Source organism: Meles meles, chromosome 18, assembly GCF_922984935.1.
Source record: "Meles meles chromosome 18, mMelMel3.1 paternal haplotype, whole genome shotgun sequence".
Classification (NCBI taxonomy): domain Eukaryota; kingdom Metazoa; phylum Chordata; class Mammalia; order Carnivora; family Mustelidae; genus Meles; species Meles meles.
Window position 1 is genome coordinate 52,942,063 of NC_060083.1, and position 25,780 is coordinate 52,967,842.

Sequence of the window (25,780 nt, forward strand, 5' to 3'; positions counted from 1 at the left end):
ACGTACGTAACAGGGCGTAGGCTTATAGGACATAGGCTTATTAGAATCCTCCCGCTGACGTTTGCCATACAGGTCTGGTGAAGGCAGGTGTTCTTTGCAATCCGAGGTCAAGTTTCAACCCTCGAGAATGCAGCTTCCTCTCCTGCTTCAGCCCACAAACCTCGCTTGAGGTCTGGAGGTAGGAAAAGGAAGAGGAAAAGAAATATCCCAGCTGTTGCATTTCAACCAACCACGCGAAACTACCCTGTGAGCTCCGAAGACAGCAAGGTCAGCAGCCCCCATTGGTCGATCCTCTGTTAAATGACCAAAATCATTTCTGTCCAGGAAATGTGTTTTTGTGACACATGATGGCGTAGAAATCAAGCTCAAAAATCGATGGTGGGAAATGTCAGTGAGAAAGATTTTTGTGTTTCTGCCAAAAATATTCTCCCGGACTTTCCTTCAAGATCCGGAGGAACATAAGGAAGTGCAAGGCCACAGAAAGGAGAATACATGAATGCTGATTACGAAAGCAAACGACTTCGCCCACAGTCCCCTCATTCTGGAACCTTCCACAGATATGTAGACGATTTTCTAAGGGCAAAATTTCCTAGTCCATTGATCCTGACGCCCACATTATTGATGAAATCAAGGTAATGTTGAATATGACAGTGTCTGAGAAACACTCTCAAATTGCCTTTTTATTACACCCAATTAGCAATGAAACGGAGAACCAGCTCTTTTCTAATCTAAAGTCATCAGCCACGGAGCTGCAAAATTCACCACAGCGATTTCAGCCAAGGGCTCCCCATTTCATCCCCTTTTGCTTTCTGAAAGTCCTCCCTCCCCCAAGCCCCAGCCAGCCTTAGCGCTAACAGAGTAACGAGCAAACAGTTAAATTGAGCTAGCCCTGGGCAGCCACTGAGATTTATGGTCTACCCATCCTCCGCAGGGACTATAAAACCCTCTGATGACATCTCATTTTGAAATCTCTTGCAGTAAGTAAAGTCATGGGTGTGGTTCAAAATGAACTCTGGATGCCAGTGATATTTAGACAAGTCTGTACTTCGAAACAGAGTTCCAGCTCATATGAAGGTCTCTGTCATTACCCCCATCTCAGTATTGACTATGCCTCCCACTCCAAACCATCCCCCTTCCTGCCCTTTTACAAATTCATCTTCTTAAGAGAATCCTAAATAGGTTTCGCCTCCCTCCCCCTCGACCCCCAGCTACATTTTGCTTTGGATTTTTAAAAATTCCCAGGTAGCTTTCTACTTCCTCTGTGAAAGCATCAAATCTCAGATCCGTGTCAGCCCAAATTACCCCAATGCTAAAACCACCTTCAAGTTAGAGCACTGGCCAGAGGGACAAGCCGGGTTTTAAATAGAACAGGTCTGTGACCAGGTCAGGAAACTAACCGTTTACTTTCCGCCCCAGCTGACCTTTTGTAATCTCTGACCCGGGCAGAGGAGTAAGTTAAGAGAAAGAGCTGGGTTTTCAGGGAGTAGCATTGCTTTCTGGAAGGCGCCCAGGTCCAAAGCGGAGTGCGGAATTCGAACCAGCTCTGGAGTTGCTCTATTTGGGAACCTTTTCCGGAACACCCGAGTTCAGCAGCGGCTTCCCACATCAGGACAAGGAGAAAGGGGAGACAACGGCCCAGGACAGTGCAGCGGGACTAAGGAGTGAACAGGGAGCTGGAGGGGAGAGTCTAAGAGCATTTCTCCCCTGTGGGGCTACACTGAAACTTTCTCCCCCCGAGATGCACTCGGGGCTGGACTCTGCCGTCCGCCAACAGCTGGTGGGGTCCGGGCAGGGAACACTAGCCGCGCCGGGCGCCCAGCGGGAGCTCCGAGCGGGGGCGGTGGGGCGGGGCAGCGCGCGCGGGGGGCGCCGGGCGCCCGGGGTCCTCACCTGTTCCAGCGGGCCACCTTCCTCCGGTAGTACCGCAGCGCCTCCTGGCTGGCTAGGAGCGAGTCCTCGGGCCCGAGGAGCGGCGGTTCCTCCGGGACGCGGTACAGCGGGTGGGCGAAGAGGGCCTGCAGCTTGGAGCCGCGGCCGCCGTGCCGCTCAGCGCCGGGCCGGGCTCGGGAAAAGTTGCGCGCGGCGCCGCGGGGGTTCGGGGAGGCGGCGGCCGCGGAGTCCGGGGCGGGGGACAAGGCGCGCCGGGCGCACGGGCAGCCCCGCGGGTCCTCCCGGGGCCGCAGCTGGCGCCGCACCTGGGGCCAGAGGTGGAAGTAGAGGTCGGCGGAGAGCAGCGCGCCCAGCAGCAGCAGGGTCAGCAGGCGGTCCCGGCGCAGCCCGGGCATGGCCCCGCCGGGGCGCGCGGGCGTCTCCGGGGACCCGGGCGGGCGCTGGGCGCCGAGGGTCGGCCGGGGTCGACGGGGCCGGCGTGCTCACCGCGCGGGATTGCCCCCCCCTTGGAGGGGTGTCGCCCCTGAACTTGGGGACCCGCGGCGTGGGGGCTCGCGGTGCTGGCGGGCGTCCCTGCTCCGCGCTGAGTGGAGACCAGAGGATGGTGCCTCTGGGCCCCTGTCTCTGCACCTTCTCTCCCGGCGCCGCCCGCCCGGGAGCCCGCTGCAGGGAAGGTCTGGGGGGCGCGGGTGCCTGCTGCCCCCCGCGGGCGCACGGGCGGCGGGGCCGGGGGCGGTGGCGAGCGGGAGCTCCCGGAGCGGGCGGCGGCGCTCGCCTCCCAGAGGAGGAAGGCGGCTGCGGAGCCTGGGGCGTCTCTCCAGAGGATGCTGTCGCTGGGCGGCTGCGGCGACCGTTCCCGCGGCTCCTTTCGCGGATGGCGGGGACGCCCGTGCCCCCGGCTGCTCCGGACGAGCTCGTCTGCGCGCGCGAGTCCTCGAGGCAGAGGTGACGCCGGGCCTCCCCCGCCTGGCCCCGCGCCCGCCCCTCCGCCCACTCGCAGCTGGCACCTGCCTCTGGCGCAAGCTCGCCAGCCAACTCCGGGCCTCTGCGGGCTCTGCCCTTGCACCTTGTCACCCAGCCGGCACCTCGCGCCCATCCCCCTCGCCCCAGGCCTCCCACATTCCCTGCTCCGGGCTCAGTCCCGGCACTTTCGGGGACTCAGCGAGTGTGTGTGTGTGTGTGTGTGTGCGCGCGCGCGCAACCTTTTATTTTCATTTTCCTTTTTTAGAAAAAAGACAATTCCCCGAAAGTGTTTCTTTAGTAAGATTTGTGATATGTGTGTGCGTGTGTGTGTGTTGTCTGTTACCTTTCCTATCCACCCCCACCCCCACCCCGGGCACACACTAGGTCCACATCACCTACGTGTCCGGTGCCTGGCACCTAGTAGGCACTCGGGAAACACCCACTTAAGGAATAAAAAAGTTTGTTCTTGAAGAATAAGGCACCGATTTTACCTCGAATCTTGGTGACTTCCTGTTTGGAAGGAGTTTGATTCCAACTGTGCCTGCTCTTTACAAAGAGGAAATTTCTCCCGGCACTCAAGGCGGGAGGGGCCACCCGCTGACCCCACTCTGAACTTTTGCATTTAGCTTGGTGTGAAAGTAGTCCACCCAAATGAATCACTGGACGACACATGTTAGACTTTCCCCTGATAGTTGGAGAAGTCATTTATACTCCCCCACCTCATTTCCCTTTTGAGGAAGAGGGAGGGGGAGGGGGCAGGCCAGGCCCGGACTCCTGGCTCCTCCATTTAATGGGGGAGGGCGGAGTGGGGAGGAATTGAAATGCAAGTCTTTTGGGGGAGGCAGCCCCACTGAGCTGAATGTTCCAGAAAACATTCTGACCAGAGAGTCGCCTGCCCAGAGAGTGAAGCTTCCCGTGTATGCCAATCCTATGCTTTAACTGCCTCCTTCCTTTGGCTGGAGTCAGGAATCCTCAGACACACTTTGGCTTGCGGGTTCAGATCAGAGTTCCTTCTCCGGTAGTTCAAGGGAAGAGTCTTTGCTGTTTGCCATACCCTCATCTGTAACTGAATGTAATAATAGGACTGACCCAGTAGGGTTATTGTGTGCTTGGAACACCCCTGAGCATGTGGTAAATAAGTACGTGATATGTTTGCTAGAAATATTATGACTTCTCGGTTTCTGTAGCACACTGGGTTAAGTTAGATACTATTTATGAGCGGAACAAGAGTGATAAAGCGTGGGAAAGGAGGATGTTGGACAGGGACCTCTTTTAGGAGCTTATCATGGCCTAAAAGCTCAGTCCAAGTGAGAAACCCCACATTGATACTCTTGCCATCTACTTCCCTCTCCTGGGTATTGATGTGGGAAACAAAGGCAGAAGAAAAATTGTTAAATTTCCTCACTACCTATAGCCCATTGACCAGTCCTTGAAACAGGCAGAGTGACCTTCCTCTAGGGACTCAACTGCCTCGAAGTTAATACTTTGCTAAGGGCAAAAGGCGATCTTAGCCTGGCTCCCAGGATCCTGTAAGTCTACTTTAACATATCAAATTTCCTTTAGAAATTTCTAAACCCCCCAAGATACATGTTGGCAGTCATTCCCCAAGCATAGGACAGATTGATATACATCGTGACTAAGGTTTTACTAGATAGTAATAAGTGACCTTTTTGCAACAATACCTAACTAGCCCCCTCAAGGTCCTGCAAACCTTGCTTCCAAAATTCCTTAGAGACTTATACTACCCCAGACCCCCTTCCAACTTGAAAGTATATAGTGGGCCACTCTTTGTGACCCCAGTGCAGCTCTTTCTGCCTATAGGTCCTGTCCCTCTGCTTTAATAAAATCACCTTTTTGCATCAAAGATTTCTCAAGAATCCTTTCTTGGCCGTTGGCTTGAAACCTAGTGTTCTTTCCTACATCAGGTATGGTGGCGGGCATTTTTCCGTCTTGTTGCGTGATCCCCTTCGTTTTATCTGGAATCAAATTTCAACTGGTTCCCAGTTTCTGAGAAACTTTGCAACTTCTGATGGTCTGATTAGGCATCATGGCTGGAGAATGAAGAAGTCAGGCGCTGACCAGGGTCACAGCTACACTGGCTCTGTGGCAAGCTGGTGTGCATTTTTCTGGGCTAGCAAAGGACGTGGGTAGGAAGCAATCCCCATCCCACGACTCCAGTTCCCCCCTACTCATGGGGTCATGCTCCCTTAGTGAACTCTGTTGTCTGGCCTCAGCTCAGGAAACAGTATTTCTAACTTGATTAGAAATTATCTTGAGCACTTTTCCTCTGCTTTATCAAGGTCAAGGGCAAAACTGCCCGTGGAAGTCAGATGTTAAGTGTGAATGAGGTTGGGGTGGGAGAGGGGATATCCTAGGGGCAGGATTGGCCAGTCGGATGCGGGGGGCCTCAACGTCCTGTCCTCTTCCGTCTCTCAGAAATGGGTCTTGCCCTTCTGCTCCTGCTCTGACTCTCCTCATCTTGGCCCCTGGCTTCCTCATCTATGTCCCTTCAATCCACATCCAAGTTATCCCCAACCACTGTTGACCGGAGCCTGACATTCTGTGTCAAGCCTCCCCTCGTACATCCATCCCCACCTTTCCGTTCCCACGGGACTTCAATGCAGTCAGAGTCTCCTCATTTCCTGCTCAGAGTCTCGCAAACAGGTTCCTAACTGGCCGCCCAGATTCCAATATGGCCCCATCGCAGTGCCCACCTGTGTGATGATAGAACCAAAATGTTCACCAGAGTGAGCTTTCTAGCACGCTGGTACAACCACGATGTCCTGTTGAAAAGCCCGCATGGCTTCTCATCGCGTCTGGATTTCGCTACTCACTGTGACGTGGCTCTTCATGGTTTGGTTTCTGCCTCCCCTTCCTGCTTCATCACTCAGCTCTCCTACGTCTTTCCGGTTTCAGCCCATAATACTTTCTGCATTTCCCCCAGTGCTTCATGCTCTAGTAGACACGCCTTTATTCAAAAGTTCTTTTGTATTTCCCCACCTGGAGAATGTCTATTGTTTGCCCAAGCTTTGGCCTCATGTCCCACTTTCTCTGATGCTTTTCCTCATGCCTGTTAAGCTCAGTACCGTGTGCTTTCAGGTACCCCCATAGCGCTTTCATTCACTCCTATTAAAGCCTTGACCAGGTCGTGTTTAGCTGTTTGTATGCATTAGAGGTTGAATGACACCCTCCCACCCCACCCTGCAAATTTATATGTTGAAATCGTAACCCTTAATACCTCAGAATGTGATCTTATGTGGAAATAGGGTCATTGCAGATATAATTAGTTAAGATGAGGTCATACCAGATCAGAGCGGGCCCTTAAACCAATATAACTGGTATCCCTGAAAAGAAGGGAAATTTGGACATGGAGCTAGGCACACCAGCCGTTCTCCATGAGAAGATGAGGCCAGAGGTCAGAGACTAGAAACTAGGTAAGAGGCGAGCAGGTTGTTCTCTTACATAGTCCTTGGTAGAGATTATCCCCGTCAACATCTTAATCTCAGACAGTGGCCTCCAGAACCAGGAGACAATACACTTCTGGGTTGTTGTTGTTTTTTTTAAGCTTTTTATTTATTTATTTGACAGACAGAGATCACAAGTAGGCAGAGAGGCAGGCAGAGAGAGAGGAAGGGAAGCAGGCTCCTGGCTGAGCAGAGAGCTGGACGTCAATCCCAGGACCCTGAGATCATGACCTGAGCTGAAGGCAGAGGCTTTAACTCACTGAGCCACCCAAGTGCCCCTACACTTCTGTTTTTTAAGCCCCCAGGTTGTGGTCCTTTGTGATAGCAACCCTAGACACTGACGCAGTACCCGCATCTGCCTTCCTCACTCGAGCACAGAGAGAGGAGCTTCCTTATCTCTGGGCCCGAAGCTCTGAGGACAGGGCCTATCACTTATAGGAGAAGTTTGAACTCAACGAATGCAGGGAAATCTTTGAGGTCAGGGACCCCAGGCTGTCTCTCCAACTGTCGGGTATCACTTAGAACCTGGGACATGGGAAGGGCTTCATTATGGATAAAACATGGTTCCTGCCTTCAAACACCTTTTATGATTATTAGAGGAAAGAGATCTGTCCATACCTACAAGACAATTGAGAAAAAGTCCGAGGCTGTATGCTGGCCTGATGAGGGAATCCGTGCCTTTGCAGGCATTAAGGGAGCAAATGGAAAGGGCACTTGTGTTTCCTTTCAGTCTAGCTAAATATCAAGCTCGTTACTTCCAGGAATTAAATCATAAGAACAACAGAGTCAATATTTAAACACAAGAGTTCCTCAGTCTGTGAAGGTCACACTCTGTTTTTATCTTGCACATGTCTGCATGTTGCTGAACACACAACTAGTTGTTTCTTGTTTGTGTGGTTGGTTTTCCAGGCCGGATTGTAATTCTGAGTACAGGGCCAGCACGCTTTCTTCTTTTTCCTGGATCTCGTGCCTAGCATGGCAACCAGCTGAGAATGAACCCATTCCTGTGGGATCAGTGCTGTTTGTGTGTGTGGGTCTAGGTGTGTTCATGTGTGGGGGGATGATTGTGAAGTGTATTTAAAGTAAAAATCTGGACTTATAAAATCTGGCCCTAGATAAATGTTGGCTGTTGTATTGAATTGGAATAGTTAAGTTTTAGGAATCTTAACGGACCTAGTGACAGGTAAGAGACATGAAATAAAATGTGCTGATTGCCACTGTCTGTGTCTCTAAGAGTTATTGTTACCATACAGATGTGTGGGGGCTGTGCTGCTGTTAACTTCTAGCTGTCTCAGCTATCCCTGAGAGAGGAGGACGGCCACTCGAGTACCGTGAATGGCGGATCCTGAATGCAGTGAGAATAAGAAATGATTTGGTGTCATACCCAGTCTCTTTGAGCTAGAAAGAACAGAACTTTCTTTACGTGACCGAGACATGATGTTTCAATGTAGGCCAGACATTTCTCCCAGGGCAGCCTATGCATCAGAATCACCTGGGTGGGGGAGGGGAATTTTACAAAAATGCAAATTCTAGGGTCACACGCTAGATCTAGTGAATCAGAATCTTTGGAAGAGGGCCCAGGAATGTACAGTTTCGACGAGCTGATTCTTTTTTTTTTTTCATTTTATTTATTTTTTCAGCGTAACAGTATTCATTGTTTTTGCACAACACCCAGTGCTCCATGCAAAACGTGCCCTCCCCATTACCCACCACCTATTCCCCCAACCTCCCACCCCTGACCCTTCAAAACCCTCAGGTTGTTTTTCAGAGTCCATAGTCTCTTATGGTTCGCCTCCCCTTCCAAATTTTTTTTTTTTAATAAACATATAATGTATTTTTATCCCCAGGGGTACAGGTCTGTGAATCGCCAGGTTTACACACTTCACAGCACTCACGATAGCACATACCCTCCCCAATGTCCATAACCCCCCTCCCCCTCTCCCAACCCCACCTCTCCCCAGCAACCCCCAGTTTGTTTTGTGAGATTAAGAGTCATTTATGGTTTGTCTCCCTCCCAATCCCATCTTGTTTCATTTATTCTTCTCCTATCCCCCTAGACAAGCTGATTCTTTTTTTTTTTTTTTTAAAGAGAGCATGAGCAGGGGGGAGGAAGAGAGAGAATCTTTTTTTTTAAATTTAATTTAATTTTATTTATTTGACAGAGAGAGAGAGCACAAGTAGGCAGAGAGGCAGGCAGAGAGAGAGGAGGAAGCAGGCTCCCTGCGGAGCAAAGAGCCCGACGCGGGGCTCGATCTCAGGACTCTGAGATCATGACCCGAGCCGAAGGCAGCGGCTTAATCCACTGAGCCACCCAGGCGCCCTGACAAGCTGATTCTTAACAGCTTATCATTTTCTGTGTGCCCTGAGGTCCCATCCTGATAGACACTGAAGTTGGGGAATCATCGGTTGAGAGGATAATGCTCATGGAACAGGACATCATAGACGCGATTCCACATGACCATCCAACCTGGGTCATGAGGTCGTGAGGGAGCTTCTGGAGAGAGAGTGTTTGGCCCAAGATGAACTAGCTCAGCTACTGCTGCTGGAGAAAACAAATAAGCAACCCCAGTACCAAATGATGGATACGTGGCGTGATCTTGCTGTGTCATGTCTTTGCTTATTAGTACATTTCCTTTGGGAAACTGAATTACCTTCACTGGCCTCAGTTTTCTCATCTGAAACATGAAACACAGAAATGAAAGATCTCTGAGGCCCCATTCAGTTCTTAAAAATGATAATTTTACCACGTTTTCTTGTATTAAGCATATAATGATCAAGGTTTTTTTTTTTTTTTTTTTTTTTTCCACAACCTATTCTCACTATATACCAAATAATTGAGATAGCGAGCCAGCACATTGTGCAGGAAACCCTGAACTGAGAATCAAGCTTAGATTTGGTCCTGGATCAATGACATAAGGGCAAAGTATTTACTGTCTTCATTTTCCTCACATGTGCGATGACTATTTTAAGTTAGACAATTTCAAAATCTCTTTCCAGGATGAATTTCCTCCAGGAACGGTGATGAAATGTCAATGAAAACTGAGAGAATCCATTGCCAGCGGACCTGTTCCAACAGAAACACGAAAAGCAACTTTTTCAGAGGGATGGCAAATACTACCAGAGGGAAACTTAGAGCATCAAGAGTGAAGAAAGAGTAACAGAAATGATAAAAATCTGCTTGAATAGATTAGCAACTTTGTTGCAACTACACAGGAGCAGCCTGAAGGTATCACTTTCAGTGATGGAACAGTTCTGTGTCCCTACTGTGATGGCGGTCCCGTCAATGTGTACCTGTGTTAAAATTCAGAGTTACACATTTGAAAGAGGTCAACTTTTTAAAAATTTAATTATTTATTTTTTAAATTAACATATAATGTATGATTAGCCCCAGGGGTACATGTCTGTGAATCGCCAGGTTTACACAACTTCACAGCACTCACCATAGCACATACCTTCCCCAGTGTCCTTAACCCCATCCTCCTCTTCCTAGAAAAAGTTCAACTTTATTGTCATTTTATTCTTCTAACTCTGTCTTAAAAATAAAATAAAATTTTAAAAAACCCCTTAGCTTGTAAGCATTTATTCAAAAGAATTTTGAATAAATGACTGACTTATGGTAACACAGAATGGCAAAATAGTTAATGGTCTATCCATAGGAGTACGTAAGTAAGTTGTGGTATGCTTATACAATGGGAAACAGCAGTTAACATGAAGGAACTACAACTATATTTTCTGTGCAGGGACACACCTTAAAGTTGTAGAAGGATACGGATACCTTCATATGATATACATATGTGTGTATACAGTGTATCTGTATGTGTGCCTGCAACAGTAGGATACTATTTAGATAGCTTCAAAACTGGTAGAGTAATTCTTGATATTACTTATGGATAAATATATACGTAAAATGATAAAAACACGCATGAGAATGATGAACACAAAATTCAGGTTAGTGGTTACTGGTTATATACGGGATTGAAGTGTGGGGGGGTTATTGCCGGTTATATGTGGGGCTTTAAGAATATCCATAATGATTTATTTCCTTTTTTTTTTTAAAGATTTTATTTATTTATTTGACAGAGAGATCACAAGTAGGCAAAGAGGCAGGCAGAGAGAGAGAAAGGGAAGCAGGCTCCCCGCTGAGCAGAGAGCCCGATGCGGAGCTCGATCCCAGGACCCTGGGATCATGACCTGAGCCGAAGGCAGAGGCTTTAACCCACTGAGCCACCCAGGTGCTCCCATAATGATTATTTCTCAGAAAAAAGAGCCAAAGGATATTTTACAAACTTAAAATTTGACAAAGTTGGGTGGCGCGTACATGGATGCTTGTCGTATTTTCCTTCCACTTCTCTGTATACTTAGAATATTTCATTAAAAACGTGATGTGCCTTGTGGCTTCCTATCCTGGGTCAGTCTACCTTCTTAAAGAGACCCTTGAGCTAAAGAGTTGGGCTTTGATATTGAGGTTAGGCAGGTTAATAAAGGTCAGCAGTCAAGAAATTTGCACTGTTTTCTTTTCAAAGGAGATACACGATAGAGGTCAAAGAATATGTGGAAGGACAGTCTTGACTTAAATGAGCTGTGTGTGTATCTTGAATTAGAAGAAATCCGTACCCTCGTGTGTGTAGCTGCCTTCAGATGAGGTCATTCTTCCAGGTGGTACCCTTGTGTCTGCTCTGTGAGTTCATCCACCAGACTGAATAACAACAGCTGTGTATTCTCTGTTTCAGTTTTACAACACAACGATTTTCAGAAGGCAGGATGTTGGGATTTGGGTGGGGGGGGAGTGATTTTTAGACAATCATGTCTTAAAGTATTTTAATTTTGTCTAATCCACTCCTAATCCACACCATGAATTCACATCCAGTGGGTGAGACAAACATGAAACAAATGAAACCCACATAAATATCTTGTTCTGGTCCAAGTTTAGTCTCAGACCATCAATACAGCTAAAACAAGTAGAAATGACTCCAAATTAACACTGGTCTTAACTCAATAACTTTCGAGAGAGTGGAGTAGTGAGAATCTGGTTTCTGAGCTCCATGATGGTTAGCGTATCTTTCTAAACATCCCGAATGCATGTATCTCTCTTCACAAAGGCCACAGTTTGTGGTCTCATCTTCTCCCTTTCTTCCCGTCCATCTCACACCCTGCAAACTCAAGCCCATTATGCCCGTTCTCTGCTCTTTATTCCATCCACCTTAGTCTTTCCATCGGTAGGGCTGTTCTTGCTGGTTGCCATTTTCCTAGACACTTCCTACACAATTCAGCCCAACAGAGGTCTGCTGGCTGACTGGGTCATTAAGGACTCCTCCCTTCCTCAAAGGAGGATTTCAAATATTTGTAGCACAATATTGTCCTATTGTAGTCCTGTCAGACAAAGAAGGATAAAATTGTCAATTGTGAGAAGTACCATTGCATTATCTCAACTCTCTTCATGCTTTAAAAAAATGTGGAAGCAAAGATGTAAAGTGGAGAAGATGATTAATCACTTTGGAAGCAGGTGGATGACTATAGCCCATCTCTGTGCTGACCTGGTCATGCAGTCTTCTCTCTGGGTCAAAGTCCCACGTGTCATAAGCTTCTACCACGTTCCCCGGATGGCAAGGAAAAGGCAAATGGACCCTGTGGTCTTTATACCCTACCTCTCTTTCTTCCCAACTTTCATGAACTAAAAATTGGAGCTGAGGGTCCAGCTCATGGTTTTACATGCTCTCACAATGAGACAGGGCGTAGAAAGACATGGTCCTTCTATCCTTGAAGATATAGGAACCACAGCGGTCATGGCCCGGCACACATGCTGAGCACTCATTTCTTTTTGGTGTTCTAGGTGCAGCCTTAATGGGATGAGTCTGTGGCCAGGACTGGGGCTTGTGCTTACAGATAGATAAGCCCTCTTCAAAGTTGGTTGTTCAGCTGTGTTAAAGAAAGCCTCAACTCTGACTAGCAGCAGTCATGCGTAGTCAGAGGGAGGGCTCTAAGCACCTTAGTTTCATGATGTATATATATTTAATCACATAAATAATGCATGAATACTTTCCCTTTGTAAAATTTGTGAACAATGTGTAAGATTTTAGAGCAATAAGGAAAAGTCCCCCTTCCTTCTCCCTCTTCTCCTCTTATTCCCTCCCTTGGAAGGTAACCATTGTTGCTCCGATATGACTCCTTCCAACACAACATATACTCACATGGTGTTTCCTCTACCTTGCTAGTAAGCAAAGAAATGCAAATGAAAACAATTGACGAGGGATATTTCTTTCCTATTGTATTTTCTTTGGTGAAAGTGAATGGAAATGTTAGTCGGCTAGGGCTTGGGGAAGGGATTGTAAATCAGAGCAATTGTTCTGGGAGTTAATTTGGTCATGGAAAGGTGTCTAGACTTCATTTCATTTAGGGTCAGAGTCAGGTAGGAGATTGAAAGTGCGCCCGTTATTTAAACAGAGAGATTTAATCCAAAGAATTGGTTAACTAACAAAAGTGGCGAGATGCCTCTAAAGGTTCCAGAAGTAGCCTGTGCAGGAGTCATTACACCCTGGCTAAGGAAGGACTAGAAGGCTGCTCCCATCTACAACTCAAGGTTGAGATTTAAATCTCTTTGAAGGGGGTGCCTGGATGGCTCAGTCCATTAACCATCTGCCTTTGGCTTAGGTCATGATCCCAGCCCTGCGTCGGGCTCCCCACTCAGCGGGGAGTCCGCTTCTCCCTTTGCCTCTCCCCCTTCACCCTGCTTGTGTGCTCTCTCTCTCAAATAAATAAGTAAAATCTTAAAAAAAATAAATGTCTTCAAAGACCGTGTGTCTACCACTGGAAAACTTGGCCATGGGTGGTGAAGAAACTTTCATATCGCAGGCCATACTGATGCGTAGACATGCCCATGGGATGAAGAGAAAGTGCCGAGGCCGTGCCAGAACTGCTTAGAAACCACTGCTGGTGGGGTGTGTGTGTGTGTATACGTGTGTGTGTGTCCTGAGGTTGCGGTTGGAGCTGGGGCTCCCATGCTGCATTAAATAATTGAGGACTGGCACCCCAAAAGGGAGTGTCTTCCTGCCACTACTGCCTTGCCCGGTGCCTTCCACTGACAAAGCCACTGCCAACCCACAGCAGAGAAAGTTTTGCAGGATCCAGCTCCAGGGTCACAAAGCAGGGGAAAGAAGGGTCAGTGTGGAACCAAGAGACAAGAACTGGCAGATTTTGACATCTGAATTCCATTTTTTAAAATTTAAGGGGGATAATTAAAAATGTGCCCAAGTATTTAGTTAAAGAATGATTATTGCAGTATAGGAAAAAAAGGGAAAGCAGCTCAGTCTTCAAATACTGAAAATGGCTTGCGTAAAATAGTGGTTCATCTATAAGATGAAGACATATTCGTTTATAATCATGAAAGATGTTTATATTATTAGGTTAAAAAGTGCATTAATAACAACTTTTATATTGTGGCCCATTAAAATATTTATACATATATTTCCATGTATTCATAAAAAATCTTGGAAAGGTTTGGTATCTTATTCGTCAACTCTTTGGTATGATATCTGGCTCATAGTTGTTTAGTAAATATTTACTGAACAGATGTATTGTTTTAGTTTCCTAGGGCAGCTATAACAAATTGCCATATGCTTGGTAGCTTAAAATATCAGAAGTTTATTCCCACAATTCTGGATACCAGATAGCTGAAATAAAAGGCTATACTCCCTCCAAGGCCCTAGAAAAGTCTTCCTTGTCTCTCCCAGCTTCTGGAGGCTCCAGTACTGCTTGGTCTGTGGTGGTATCTCGCTGCTCTTTGCCTCTGCCTTCACGTGGTCTTCTCCTTTGTCTATGGTTTTCCTCTCTTATAGGAACAATTGTCTTTGGAGTTAGAACCTACCAGGTAATCCGGGATGATTTCATTTTGAGATCCTTAATGTAATTACATTTGTGAAGACACCCCCCCCCCCCCCGCCCCGCCTTTCGACAGAAGGTCGCTTTTGCAGGTTCTGGGCAGATTTATCTTTTGGAGGGTTGGTGAACCAGCAGCATTCAACCCATTACATGTATGAATGAATATATAACATTTTGTAGTGGTTTCCTTGGGTGGTAGGGTTTATGAATAATCTGAATTTTCTTTTCTACTTCTCCTCCTGTTCCTCCTCCTGTTCCTCCTCCTCCTCCTCCTTCTCCTTCTCTCCTTCTCCCTCTCTCCTCCTCCTCCTTCTTCTTCCCCTCCTTCTCCTTCTTTTTGCTTACCAGACTTTTATGACTTTGATGCAAAGATCTTTATATTACTTTTGAAATAAAAAGAAAGTGAAAATGTACTTGGCATATAAAAAGTGAAGAAATACACTGAGAAGTCCTGATTTCATCATCTTAAATATGTGGTTGAACCCATAGTTCACAAACTCCCAAACAGCTATACCCACTTAGTAAAGGAAACAGTAGGAGAAAATAAGCTCTGGAGGAGGGGCAAATTCATCACAGGAGACCTTTGTTCATTGATGCTGGGGCAAAGCTAAAGAGTTCCTAGCTAAAATCCTCACCTCACCTTCTGGGCATTTGAGTTGAGCAAACCTGTGGTCTGTGCAGGACTCACCCTCTCTAGCCACAGACCAAGTCTGGAATCTCCATGCATTGTTCTATTTCAGTGCAGACCTTCCCCTCCTCCTTTTCCTCCTTGTTCTCATGCTCTGATTCATTGACGAATTCCTAGGAAGATGTTGCTCCATTAAAATAGGAAGGTCTGTGACGTCAAAAGGCATTTTAAAAAAAGCTCTCATCTTTTACTGACAAAGGCAATCTTTCCAAAAGGGAAGCAAGGAAAAGAAGCGGGTTTGGGTGTAATTACCTTTTTATTTCTCTTAAAGTTGTAGATGTTTTATTTCCAGCCTCTTTTGAAAAACTCATCTTTTTTTTATTTTTTATTTTTTATCTTAAGCGTAAAAGTTTAAAGCTAGCCTTAAAAATGGTTGAAAAACAAGGGCTGAACTCAAGATTTGAAGTGTCTCCTGGGTAGGAGATTACTTTTCAAAATTCAGGTTAATGAAAAATAATAGTCACCTATTAATGTAAAGAAAAGGAGAGCATTTACTTAACCCTTAAAGCCATTGTCTGAGCTCAGATTAACAGTAGTGACATTAACACATTGAGATGTCAGTTAACGTATTATGAATGAATAATAATGAATGCGTGGATATCTGAAATGTAAGAACGGATCGTTTTTTTTTTCATTATTGAAATATTTTTGTTTTATGTACAAAGAGTTAACATGAAGGTAGGTATTTGGAGATCCACAGTAAAGCATAGATCTTGGATGACCCACTCAAGGAAGTTCACTTAATCCAACTTAATGAACCTGTGTCCTTCGCCTACCAGTGAAAACACTGGCAGCTCACATTGGGACCATATTTCCGGGTCAGACTGTGCTGGTTTGAGCAGATGTGACAAGAATGAGAAACTCGGCTGAATTTTCTTGACTCCAGTAGAGCTGCTGGTGACCATCTTGCTTTCTTGGGACCAATGAGACAAAAAGATGGTAGGATACTAGATTCTAAGAAAATATTTACTATCTGTTAAAGACCAGATAGTAAATATTTTAGCCTTTGTAAGCCAAATAGTCTCTGATGCTATGAGCCAACTCTATCATGGTAGTAGGGAAGCAGCCATTGATAATACATAAACGAAGGCGCATGCTGCATTCATTGGAACATTCCAATAAAACTTTATTTACAAAACCAAGATGTGGGCCAGGTTTACTTCATGGGTAGTAGTTTGCTGACCTCTGAAAGAGGACCTCAGGGAACTGCAGTAATATACCAATCATAGTTGCTTTCCAGAACTGGAGAAAGCAGATTTTTATCTGGTCTGTTGTTTCCTTGTAAGAAGGAAAGGCCAGTATATTGGCAGATCTATGTGCTTTTTGGGAAGATTAATTTGGGTTAAGTGGTGATTGACGCAAAAGGAAGAATGGGAAAATGAGCCTCTGTATTTGTGAAATAAATGGTTTGATTCTCAGAAACAAGAATCTTTTCAGTTAATTCTATTGACAATACTTTTGGCCGTTAAGCCCTGGGAACACGTTTAATACTTGCCTTATAAGTTCAACTTATTATTATTTTAAAAAAATTTTTTCAAGTATGCTCCACACCCAGCATGGAACCCAACCTGGGGCTTGAACTCACAACCCTGAGGTCGGGACCTGAGCTGAGATCGAGTTGGATGCTCAACCAATTGAGTCATCCAAGTGCCCCATAAGTTCATCTTATTAAATAAAGCTTTTGCCATACAGAGTTATGTGTTGAATGATTGTGGCTTATGTCATAATACCTGAGTTGGGAAAATAATCAATAATCACGTACACAAGGGATTTAAAAGGAATCACTTTACCTATGATTTATTCATTCTTGTTCATTGTTTCCTACATAATATTTGATTGCAAGATAAAATTGAAGAGGAGACTAAGACAATAGAAATGAGTAATATTTTGGAGGGATTGTTGATGAAATATGGTTATATTCTGGATTAAAAGTGATAAAAAAAATAAAACAAAACCCAGGGAGGACTGAGCACATTATTTGGAAAGTGAATTGCTCTGAGTAAGAATACTTGTATTTGGTGGCATTTGTTAGTTGAGAAATCCCTTACTTCCTCCATCTTCACTTTGAAATTGGATGATTTAATGCTCATACAACCAAATCAAATAATGCACATTAACTCATGTAGCCTCTTAATGTCCTTTGTACCAGTTGGGTTCTCTTTGATGCAGAAATGCAGAGATAGGTGTGCAAAAGATTTACTGCCCAGAGGGAGCCATCTGACTGCAATGCGGATCTGACAGTCTCTACGAGTCGGGTGAGGAGTTCTGTAGCAAAAAGTGCTTGTTAAGGGAGTTCTGTGTTGGTGGGGATTTGGGGCCATGCATTGCTCAGCCACTGGCAGGAAGTGGTCTTGGCTACCGTTGTTGCCTCACTCAGTTAATGGCTTTAGGAGCTGAGATGGAGCCAACAGCTGGAGGCTGTCAACTAGCCATACAGCTAGGCAGCGAGTCCTTTCTTGAAGGGGGGGGTCTGAGGGGCACATCTCTAGGTTTGACATATTCTTCTAACTTTCTGCCTCTTCCCTTCAAGTCTCATTAGCTGATTTGTCTTTCTCTGCCCTTTGCAACGAGGTTCCCAGAAATCTCTGCTCGTTCCTCCTCTCTCTCTATGCTATAGACCTTTTCTAGAAGATTTCTCCCACTTACCTGACTCTGATAAAGCTTGTTATTCTTACCCATGCCAGGGATTACCTATACATTTATAATAAGTTACAGTTGGGGACATAAAACAGAAAGCTCAAATAACAATGGTTTAAATGTAAAATGAATTTGGATATTCTCAGTCCAGTGGTGGAATGGCGGCTCCCTGTCCAGAAACCCAGGATCCTTCTATCATTCTACCCTGACCTAGTGTATGGCTTCCATATTCAAGATCATATTGTCGTCACTGTGGCTGTTGAGGCTCCAGCTATCTGTCACATCCTTGGTGGGAGAGTGGAAGAGCAGAGAGAACCTACCTCCCGTCTGAGTCATCCAAATTTAGGTGGTTTTTCTGGAAGTCCCTTACAACATTACTATTTAATCTTTGGTTACACCATAGTCACGTGTCTACATCTAGCTACCAGAGAAGGTAGAAATGTAGGGTTTTTGTTTGTTTGTTTGTTGTTTTTTTTACAATTCTAGCCTCTGTAGGAGAGAAAAGCATGCAAGAAGAGGATTGAAATGGATTTTGAGGACCTATTTCCATAGAGTCTTTCACACTCCCAAATAGGTGTTTCCTGATCATAAGTTTCTTCTGAGTTGAAAACATGTATTCTTCTGTCTCTCAGACATTTCCACTTGGATGTCCCCAAAGCAACTCAATCTGAGCATACGTTAAACTGAACTCCATTATATTGACCCACAATAACGATTATGTTTCCTCCTACATAATTATGCTGCTGACGATCTGGTCACCCAGAATCTCTCATTTCATACTCTCCTTTTCTCCTCACTTTCCACGTTCAATCTGTCTCATAGACTTGTGAAAGCTTTCCCAGTTATTTTTCAAATATGTCTTTTCTTCCCCATTGCCATTGCCAGGATCTTGGTTTAGGACCTCATTACTTTTTGGCCAGAGGACTTCTATACTGCTTTATTCATCTCCATCTTGAATCTTCTGATCCATTCTTCATGGCTGTTCAGCCATGAAGCCACTTCGTGGCTGAAGTTGTTTTTGCAAAATGTAAATCTGATCTCATTGCTCCACAGCTTAAAATCTTACACTGTCTACATACAAAGGCCAAATGCTTTAGGAAGGCAGATCTCATGGTCTGGTGACTGCTCTCACTTTGGCTTTATCTCTGGCCACTTCCTGTTATATGTCCTGTGTTTCATCCATGTTGTTTTATACCTATATGCCATTGCAAATTAGCTAGGATAGCTAGACAGCCATAAGCCCCCTTAAGACCTAAATCTTAAGTTCTTGTCTTTCCTTTTCCTAATGCCCCACCCTTCCTTGGGAGCTCTAAGTTAAAACTCATAGTCTTCTGATGATGTTCAAAGGGGTTTTTAATCTTTAGAAAGATTACAAAAGGCTGGCAGGTTTTAGGGGAAAGATGATGAGTTTGGATTTCAACATGTTGCATTAAGCTGCTTATCTGAAACCAAATGGAAATATCTAGAGTTAGGAGATTCTGGGACTGGGAGAGACATTTGGAGATAAGGATTTTGATGAGGTCAGCAAAGACTTCACAATTTGTTCTGTGAGTGTGGCTGAGGTAGAGTTCTGAAGGAATGCTTCAAATTCTTCAAATACTCCAAATGATGTATCTGGCTGCAAAAAATACAAATATAGCCAATAGTTGTTCACGTACACCTAGATCTATTGTTATTCAGGCGTCTGGGTATTTGCTGGATTGGCTTGGCTGTCCGTTGATATCAAGGTAAGAGTCTTGGCTTCTATACTCTTCCCTTGACCTGCTGTCATGGAGGCAAGGTGACATTGCGCAACGGTTGGTGGTCTTATGTGACAATATCCTAAGAAAGAAGGGATGGCCAGGAAGAAATGGTTTTCTCCTTACATGACTCTTTTATAGGAAATACAAGATTTCCCAGAACACCTCAGAGGTCTTTACATTGTCACTGATGAGAAACAGGCCACGTGCCCAACTCTCCACCAATCGCTGTTAAATGGGAACAGTTTGCCATGATTGGACTGAGCTCCCTGTTAGTGGGATAGCAAGTGAGAATGGCAACCACAAGTGCTTGCCACAGAATCTATCAAGACCCAGGACTCGATCACAGTTTTGAGAGGATGAACATGGACCTAAGACTGGAAAAAGACATGTCAATAGGCAGGTGGTGGTGGTCAGGTAGCCCTCTTAACATAAAAAGAGGGGACAGAAAATGGTCAATGATGTCAAATGTAGTGATGACGTCAAGAAGAATGAGTGAACAGAGACTGACGAATGTGACACACAGAAATTATTGGTGAATTTTAGGGTTGGAAGCAGAAAGTCATGGAGTAAATGGAGGAAACCAGTGACATGGACATAGGGGTAGAACGTGTACAATGATGTCAGGTTTTTGATGGTGAGTGGAAGGCAGGTGAGAAGGCAAGGCAGCTAGCGATGGGCAGCAAACAGAGTGAAGAGTGAGAGGTATTTCACAACAGGAAGATCCAGGTTTGTGGGTAGGTGGGTGGGAGGGAGTCAGTGGGGAGAAGAAAATAGAAAGCTTGGAAGAAACGGAAAGCAAGTGATGTCCCAGATGCTATGGAGGATAGAGGCAACAAGTTCACTTTTTAGAGGAAGAGAATCAGAGGGTGGAGGGAAGGATGACAAAAGCTAGTGGATATTTTGAGATGCTGACAAAAGAAATATAAAAGCTTAAAATGGATCTTAGAGAAGCAGGAGGTTTGGTCATCTCTGGAACTTACTGAGGACTCAAAGTGGAGGGTAGATAGAAGGAAGAAATGGGTTAAAAGTGATGGATTGAGGAGAGAAGAGGAGGAGATCTAGAACATCAAGAACTGGGAACAGTTTACAAGTCTAGAACAGAAATTAAAATAGGAAGGAAAAAAAAACAACTCCTAGGAAATTAAATTTGATGACCAAAGGGAAAAGGAAGCCAGAAACCTATAAATTTCCCCGAGAAGGGAAGGATTTATAGATGAAGAAAAATTTGATGTGAAAAATCCATTTTTGGGTTTCCTCAGCTTCCTGATGTTTGTGAAACAATAAATAACGTTTCTCAAAACCCAAATGTTTCAATTTCCTCAGCTGAAAGACGCCATGTTACTGTGATACTATTTATAAAATGAAGCTTTGTTTGTTCAATCTTACTCAGGATGACAAAGCTGAAAATAAGTCTCTGGGACAGAATTCAAGTCCGCTAAATCAAGGACACATCTAAGGTACACATCGTCTGTACCAGACATGAGGCTTTGAGATGACCTAAAATATAATACCCTTTAACCCTTTTAATTGGAAAGAGTTAAAAAATAAACATTAAGAATCAGACAGACGGAGATGAAAATATCACCTTTTCCCCTCATAAACCGCTGTAGCAGAGGGTAGGGGTTAATCTGGTCTGTAGGCTTGTCTACGCTCCCCTGGATCAAACTTGCGTCCCTCTCCCAAGCTGGAGGCCTTCTTCGCTGGAATGGTCCTGCCTCAGTAAACCTCCTAGATGACCAAGAAGACGTGAGAATTCAGTAAGAATACAGGTAAACAGTAGGTGGCTGTTTTCTCAAATCGAAAATGAGCCAACTCAGATCCTTTTGCCAAACTCATGAATCAAGGAAGTCCTCTTCTGCTTCCCTGGAAGGGGGAGTTTTGAGGGGGAAAGAGAGAGCCCTGAGTCTAATTAACGTCTTTCCCACAGAATGCGTATTAAGTATCCCTTCCCAAACAAGGCGCTGTGTTCAGCCAGGGGGTACGAGGGGATAGAAAGTAAGACATGCTCCAGGATTCAAGAACTTACAATCTAGCATGAGAGAGAAGAAATAACCTGGTGGACAGACAGAAACACAGAAACTCGGGAGCTTAGGGCAGGTGGTATTTGGTATAGGGGAAGGGAAGAAGGGAACATGGGAGTTGAAAGGACCCAGAAGGTAAAAGCCCTCACAAGTTTCACTAAGGAGTTTGGTCTTTATGAGACAGGACCTAAGAAGGCAGGGGAAGCTTCTGAGCAGAGGAGTGAAGAAGTGGGGAGGAGAGTATACGGTGGTTGAGAAGGGAGGACAGGCTCAGGGTGAGAGGCAATGAGAACTTGAATGAGGTGTAAATCAAGAGAAATGTTGGAGATAGAAACCACAATGGATGGTTGGATATAGGGTATCAATAGACATGGGACAGTTAAAGTGTCTTCCAAGGCAACGCAGGGAAATGGGGAGACGACAGAGAGTTTGATTTTGTGTATGTTGAGTTGGATAGGTTGGAAAGGTCTGCACTTTTTTAGAAGGGAGTTAGAAATAAACAAAGAAACATACAAGGACAACAATAAATAAATAAATGAAGTGAGCCCTGTCCTGATTACCGGACACAGCAGTAAACATGTCAGATCTTGTCCTCATCCTCTTAGGGCTTACGGTTTGTCCACACCATTTCCCTCTGTGAGTGGCCTCCAACCTCCTCTGGACTCTTTGCCAGGATATCGGGGACTCTCTAAGCAGATGGGCCCAGAAACCAGCCTATGCCCTGCAACTGTCGCAATGCCCTGTCCTGCTCACAGTACCCTGCTCCAGACCATTTGTTCATGCTATCCCCGTGGCCCCAAACCTTGCGCTCCTGAGGGCATCCGTGTCATAGGCAAGGGTACGACTCTGCACCGGGTTTTGTCTGTATGCTGTGTCTCCTGGGCTTGCCAAGTTCCACATTTTCCATCCGGATTTTCACCAATCATGGTTTCCCCCCACCTACACCCCCATGGATTTCCAAGGAACCCAGTGCGGGGGGTGGGGGGCGGCAGCGCAGGCAATCACAGACCTTGTTCCAGTCTCCTTGAGGCTTCCTTTAGCACTTCTTTTCGGTTCATTTGCAACATTTCCTCTTTCAAATGCCTGCTACAAATAGAGAAAGCTCCCATGCCTATGAAGGGAGACAATAATGGGGTATGTTTGTATGTATGTCATGTGCACACTGTTTATGTGCATGCGTGTGCATACACATGCATGCATGCAGGTGTGTTTGTACGTGTGTGTCTGTGCATGTGTGTATATGTGCTGTGCGCGTGTCCACACTTATGTGTGTGTATGTACATATGTATATATGTATATGTGTGTGTATCTGTATGTGTGCATATGTGCGCCTGTGTTATGTCTATCCTAGCAGCAGGCAGATCAAAATACTTGGCTACTCAAGCAATTGCAACAAAGTAGCATGAGTGTGGTGAGCAGAGAGGTAGGGGAGCTGTGGAGGTGGAGGAAAGGGACACTACAAGACTCTAGGACAGAGATTCCCAAGCTTTGTGGGTTCACAAAGTTCTCAGCGTCTTAGTAACCTTTCCTAGAATCATGGGACAAAACAAATACCTAGGAGTTCTGTTTATTTAATGGTCAGGTCCAAAACACTAAGAATTCAGGTCCTAATGATTTGGTAGCTGTTTTTCTTTTTTTAAAATACACATACCTAGAAAACATTTTTATTTTATTCTTAAAAACTATTATAGGGGCACCTGGATGACTCAGTAGGTTAAGCCTTTGCCTTTGACTCAGGTCATGATCTCAGGGTCCTGGGATCAAGCCCCACATAGGGCTCTGCTCAGCAAGGAGCCTGCTCTCCTCTCTCTCTCTCTGCCTGCCTCTGCCTACTTGTGATCTCTCTCTCTCTGTCAAATAAATAAGTAAAATCTTAAAAAAAAACTATTATAATTGGTCCTTGAGCAACATCGGTTTAAACTGCATGGGTCCATTTATATGTAGTTTTTTTTTTTCTAATAAGTTTAAGACTAATTTTTTCTTCCTTATGATTTTCTTACATTTTCTTTTCTCTAGCTTGCTTTATTTTAATAAGACAGTATAGAATATGTATAACATATAAAATACATGCTGATCATTTATGTTCTCAGTAAGGCTTCTAGTCAATAGTAGGTTACAGGTAGTTAAGTTTTTGGAGAATTGGAAGTTAGAGGGAGATTTTTGACTGCGCAGAGGTAAGTGTCCCTGACCCCCATGTTGTTCAAGGGTCAGTTGTTCTTGCTCATGACATATGTGTGCCTATTGGGCTGCACAGCTTCTAGAACCTTGGAATCAGATTGGACACCGTCATTCTCATGAGCCCTCTCCACACTGATTTCCCTGTCGTGGTACTTGCCTTTTTTCGTCACATCAACTGCCCCAAATCCAACTTCTCTCAAATGATGTCACCGAAAGGAATGTAGCGACCTAATGTTGAAACTGCAAAGTGTCTTTAACTAGGAACTCTCAAGGTGTCCAATAGATGTCAACCATCACTGGATTTCCCTTGAAATGTAAAGATACCCCAGAGTTCTCCCTGTGAGTTCTTTACAGAGCCCTGGGGCACCTTGACCCATTAGTGTAGGCGGATCAAGGAAAGCCTCTGGGACCAAAGGAGGTTTGAACCAAGACACTAACCATGAGAAGGAATAGTCCAGGCAAAGGGGTGCTGGTAACAACCTTGCAAGGAGGGCGATGTTTTGTGAGAAGTCTCATTCATGAAGGAATGTGATGACCTTGAACAACTTATCTGCATTTTAGAGTACTTATCCTATCTGATTTTTTTAGAAGATTTTATTTATTTATTTGATAGTCAGAGAGGGAACACAAGCAGAGAGAGTGGGAGAGGGAGAAGCAGGCTCTCCGCTGAGCAGGGAGCCCAATGCAGGACTCGATCCCAGGACCCTGGGATCATGACCTGAGCCAAAGGGAGACACTTAAAGACTGAGCTCCCAGGTGCCCCATCCTATCTGATTTCATACAAAAATACACATTCTTTATAATATATATTATAATTATATTGTGATATAATAGACATTATTTGTTTTATATATTATATAATACATGTAAGTGTAATATATATACACATATATAAATACAGTATACATATGAATATATACTCATATATAGTTGTTTTCTCACTGCTGTGGGGGACAAATAAGGTTGCTCACTGAGCATGAGCCATAGAGGGTGTTCAGCGGAGGCTGCGAATCTTGGATTTGTAGCAGAACTGATTGGCGTAGTTTTAGAATTTCCTCCAGCCGTATTTGGCAGTCTGGGAACAAGAATAGAAAAAAAAAATAAATGGTTGGATTTATTCAGTGTGAGGAATTGGCAAAAGAGATGTGGCAGAGAGTCAAGGGGTCTGAGAATGGGAAGATTTAGAACGCTCACTGTCTTAACCTCAAAACCTGATTTCCACAATGCTTTGGGGAAGATATTGTTGGCAGGGAGGCCCTCTGTGGCTCTTTATCCCTGATTTGTAAAATCCTGTGATGACGTGCCTGGATGTAGGTCTCTTTTTGCTTCTGATGCTGTGCCCTAGTATGGTCTTTCACATGAGAGGCTCTTTTCGCTCTTGTAAATATATGTTTTTCTACTTGCTATTTTCTGTTTGGAACTAGAACTCATGTTCGCATTATTTGGCTGTTGGACCTTCTGGACTGATCTTTTCTCTCACATCTCTTCCCTCTCCACCCAATATTTTTCAACTCCTCATTTCTGTTTTTGTTTTTTCTGGAGAAGAAATTATGATGAACTTTATCTTCAAGTTCATTCATGGAAATTTTTATTTGAGGTATTTTATATTTACTTTTTTGTACTCTGATAAATAAATTCTTGTTTTATGGGTACATCATCTTCTCATAGCTCTCCAAGGATGTTATTTAACATTTAAAAAATCCTGAACTCTCTGTTTTCCTTTCTTCCTTCCTCCCTCCCTCCGTTCCTTCCCTCTCTCTCTCCTTTTCCCAACCTTTCTCCATTCCCTCTGTCTCTGTCTCTTTGTCTCTTTGTCTCTATCTCTGTCCTCCTTCTCTGTTCTTTTTTTTTTTTTTTCATAATTAGCCCAACTTCTCGGCACATTGAGAAATAAGGCAAAAAAGTAATGTAGATGTGAGATCAAAATACCACTTTTGTTAAACTATTGAGCACTTAGGTAGGGAAATGGCTTAGAATGAGAGCCAAGCGGACCTGACTGAACTCCAGAATTGTAGACTTCCCTACGCAGCCATGGGCAATGCTGGACTGAGACAGGCCTCCTCTCATGGTAAGATTTACGTCGGGGAAGAGCAGGAGAAAACACTGTCTCTATTGGACAGACTCTCCTTCAAAAGGGAAGAGTGATGCTGAACAAAGCCTGGCTAGTTCTTCTTCCTCAATTTACCCTTCCTGCTCTGTAGGAGGATCAAGTGAGAGATTGGGAAAGACCAAGCGTGTGTCACATTTCCAATTGGAAGGAGACACCAGAGTTTGGTAAGTTTCCCTGCTAATGTCTCCTTGGAGCAGAGGGTCATTGCCTGG

General features: G+C 44.8%; 1 protein-coding gene across 3 annotated transcripts in view; it reads right to left on the bottom strand.

The window, feature by feature from the left end:
* FAM20A (FAM20A golgi associated secretory pathway pseudokinase) overlaps positions 1–2,944 on the bottom strand; it is a 55,300-nt gene extending 52,356 nt beyond the window's left edge. For all 3 annotated transcript variants that reach the window (XM_045984269.1, XM_045984267.1, XM_045984268.1), the window contains exon 1: positions 1,891–2,944. In XM_045984269.1, coding sequence (XP_045840225.1) covers positions 1,891–2,285 — 395 coding nt within the window. In that variant the 5' untranslated portion in view covers positions 2,286–2,944. The remainder of the gene's footprint in view (positions 1–1,890) is intronic.
* Between the last annotated feature and the right edge of the window lie 22,836 nt (positions 2,945–25,780).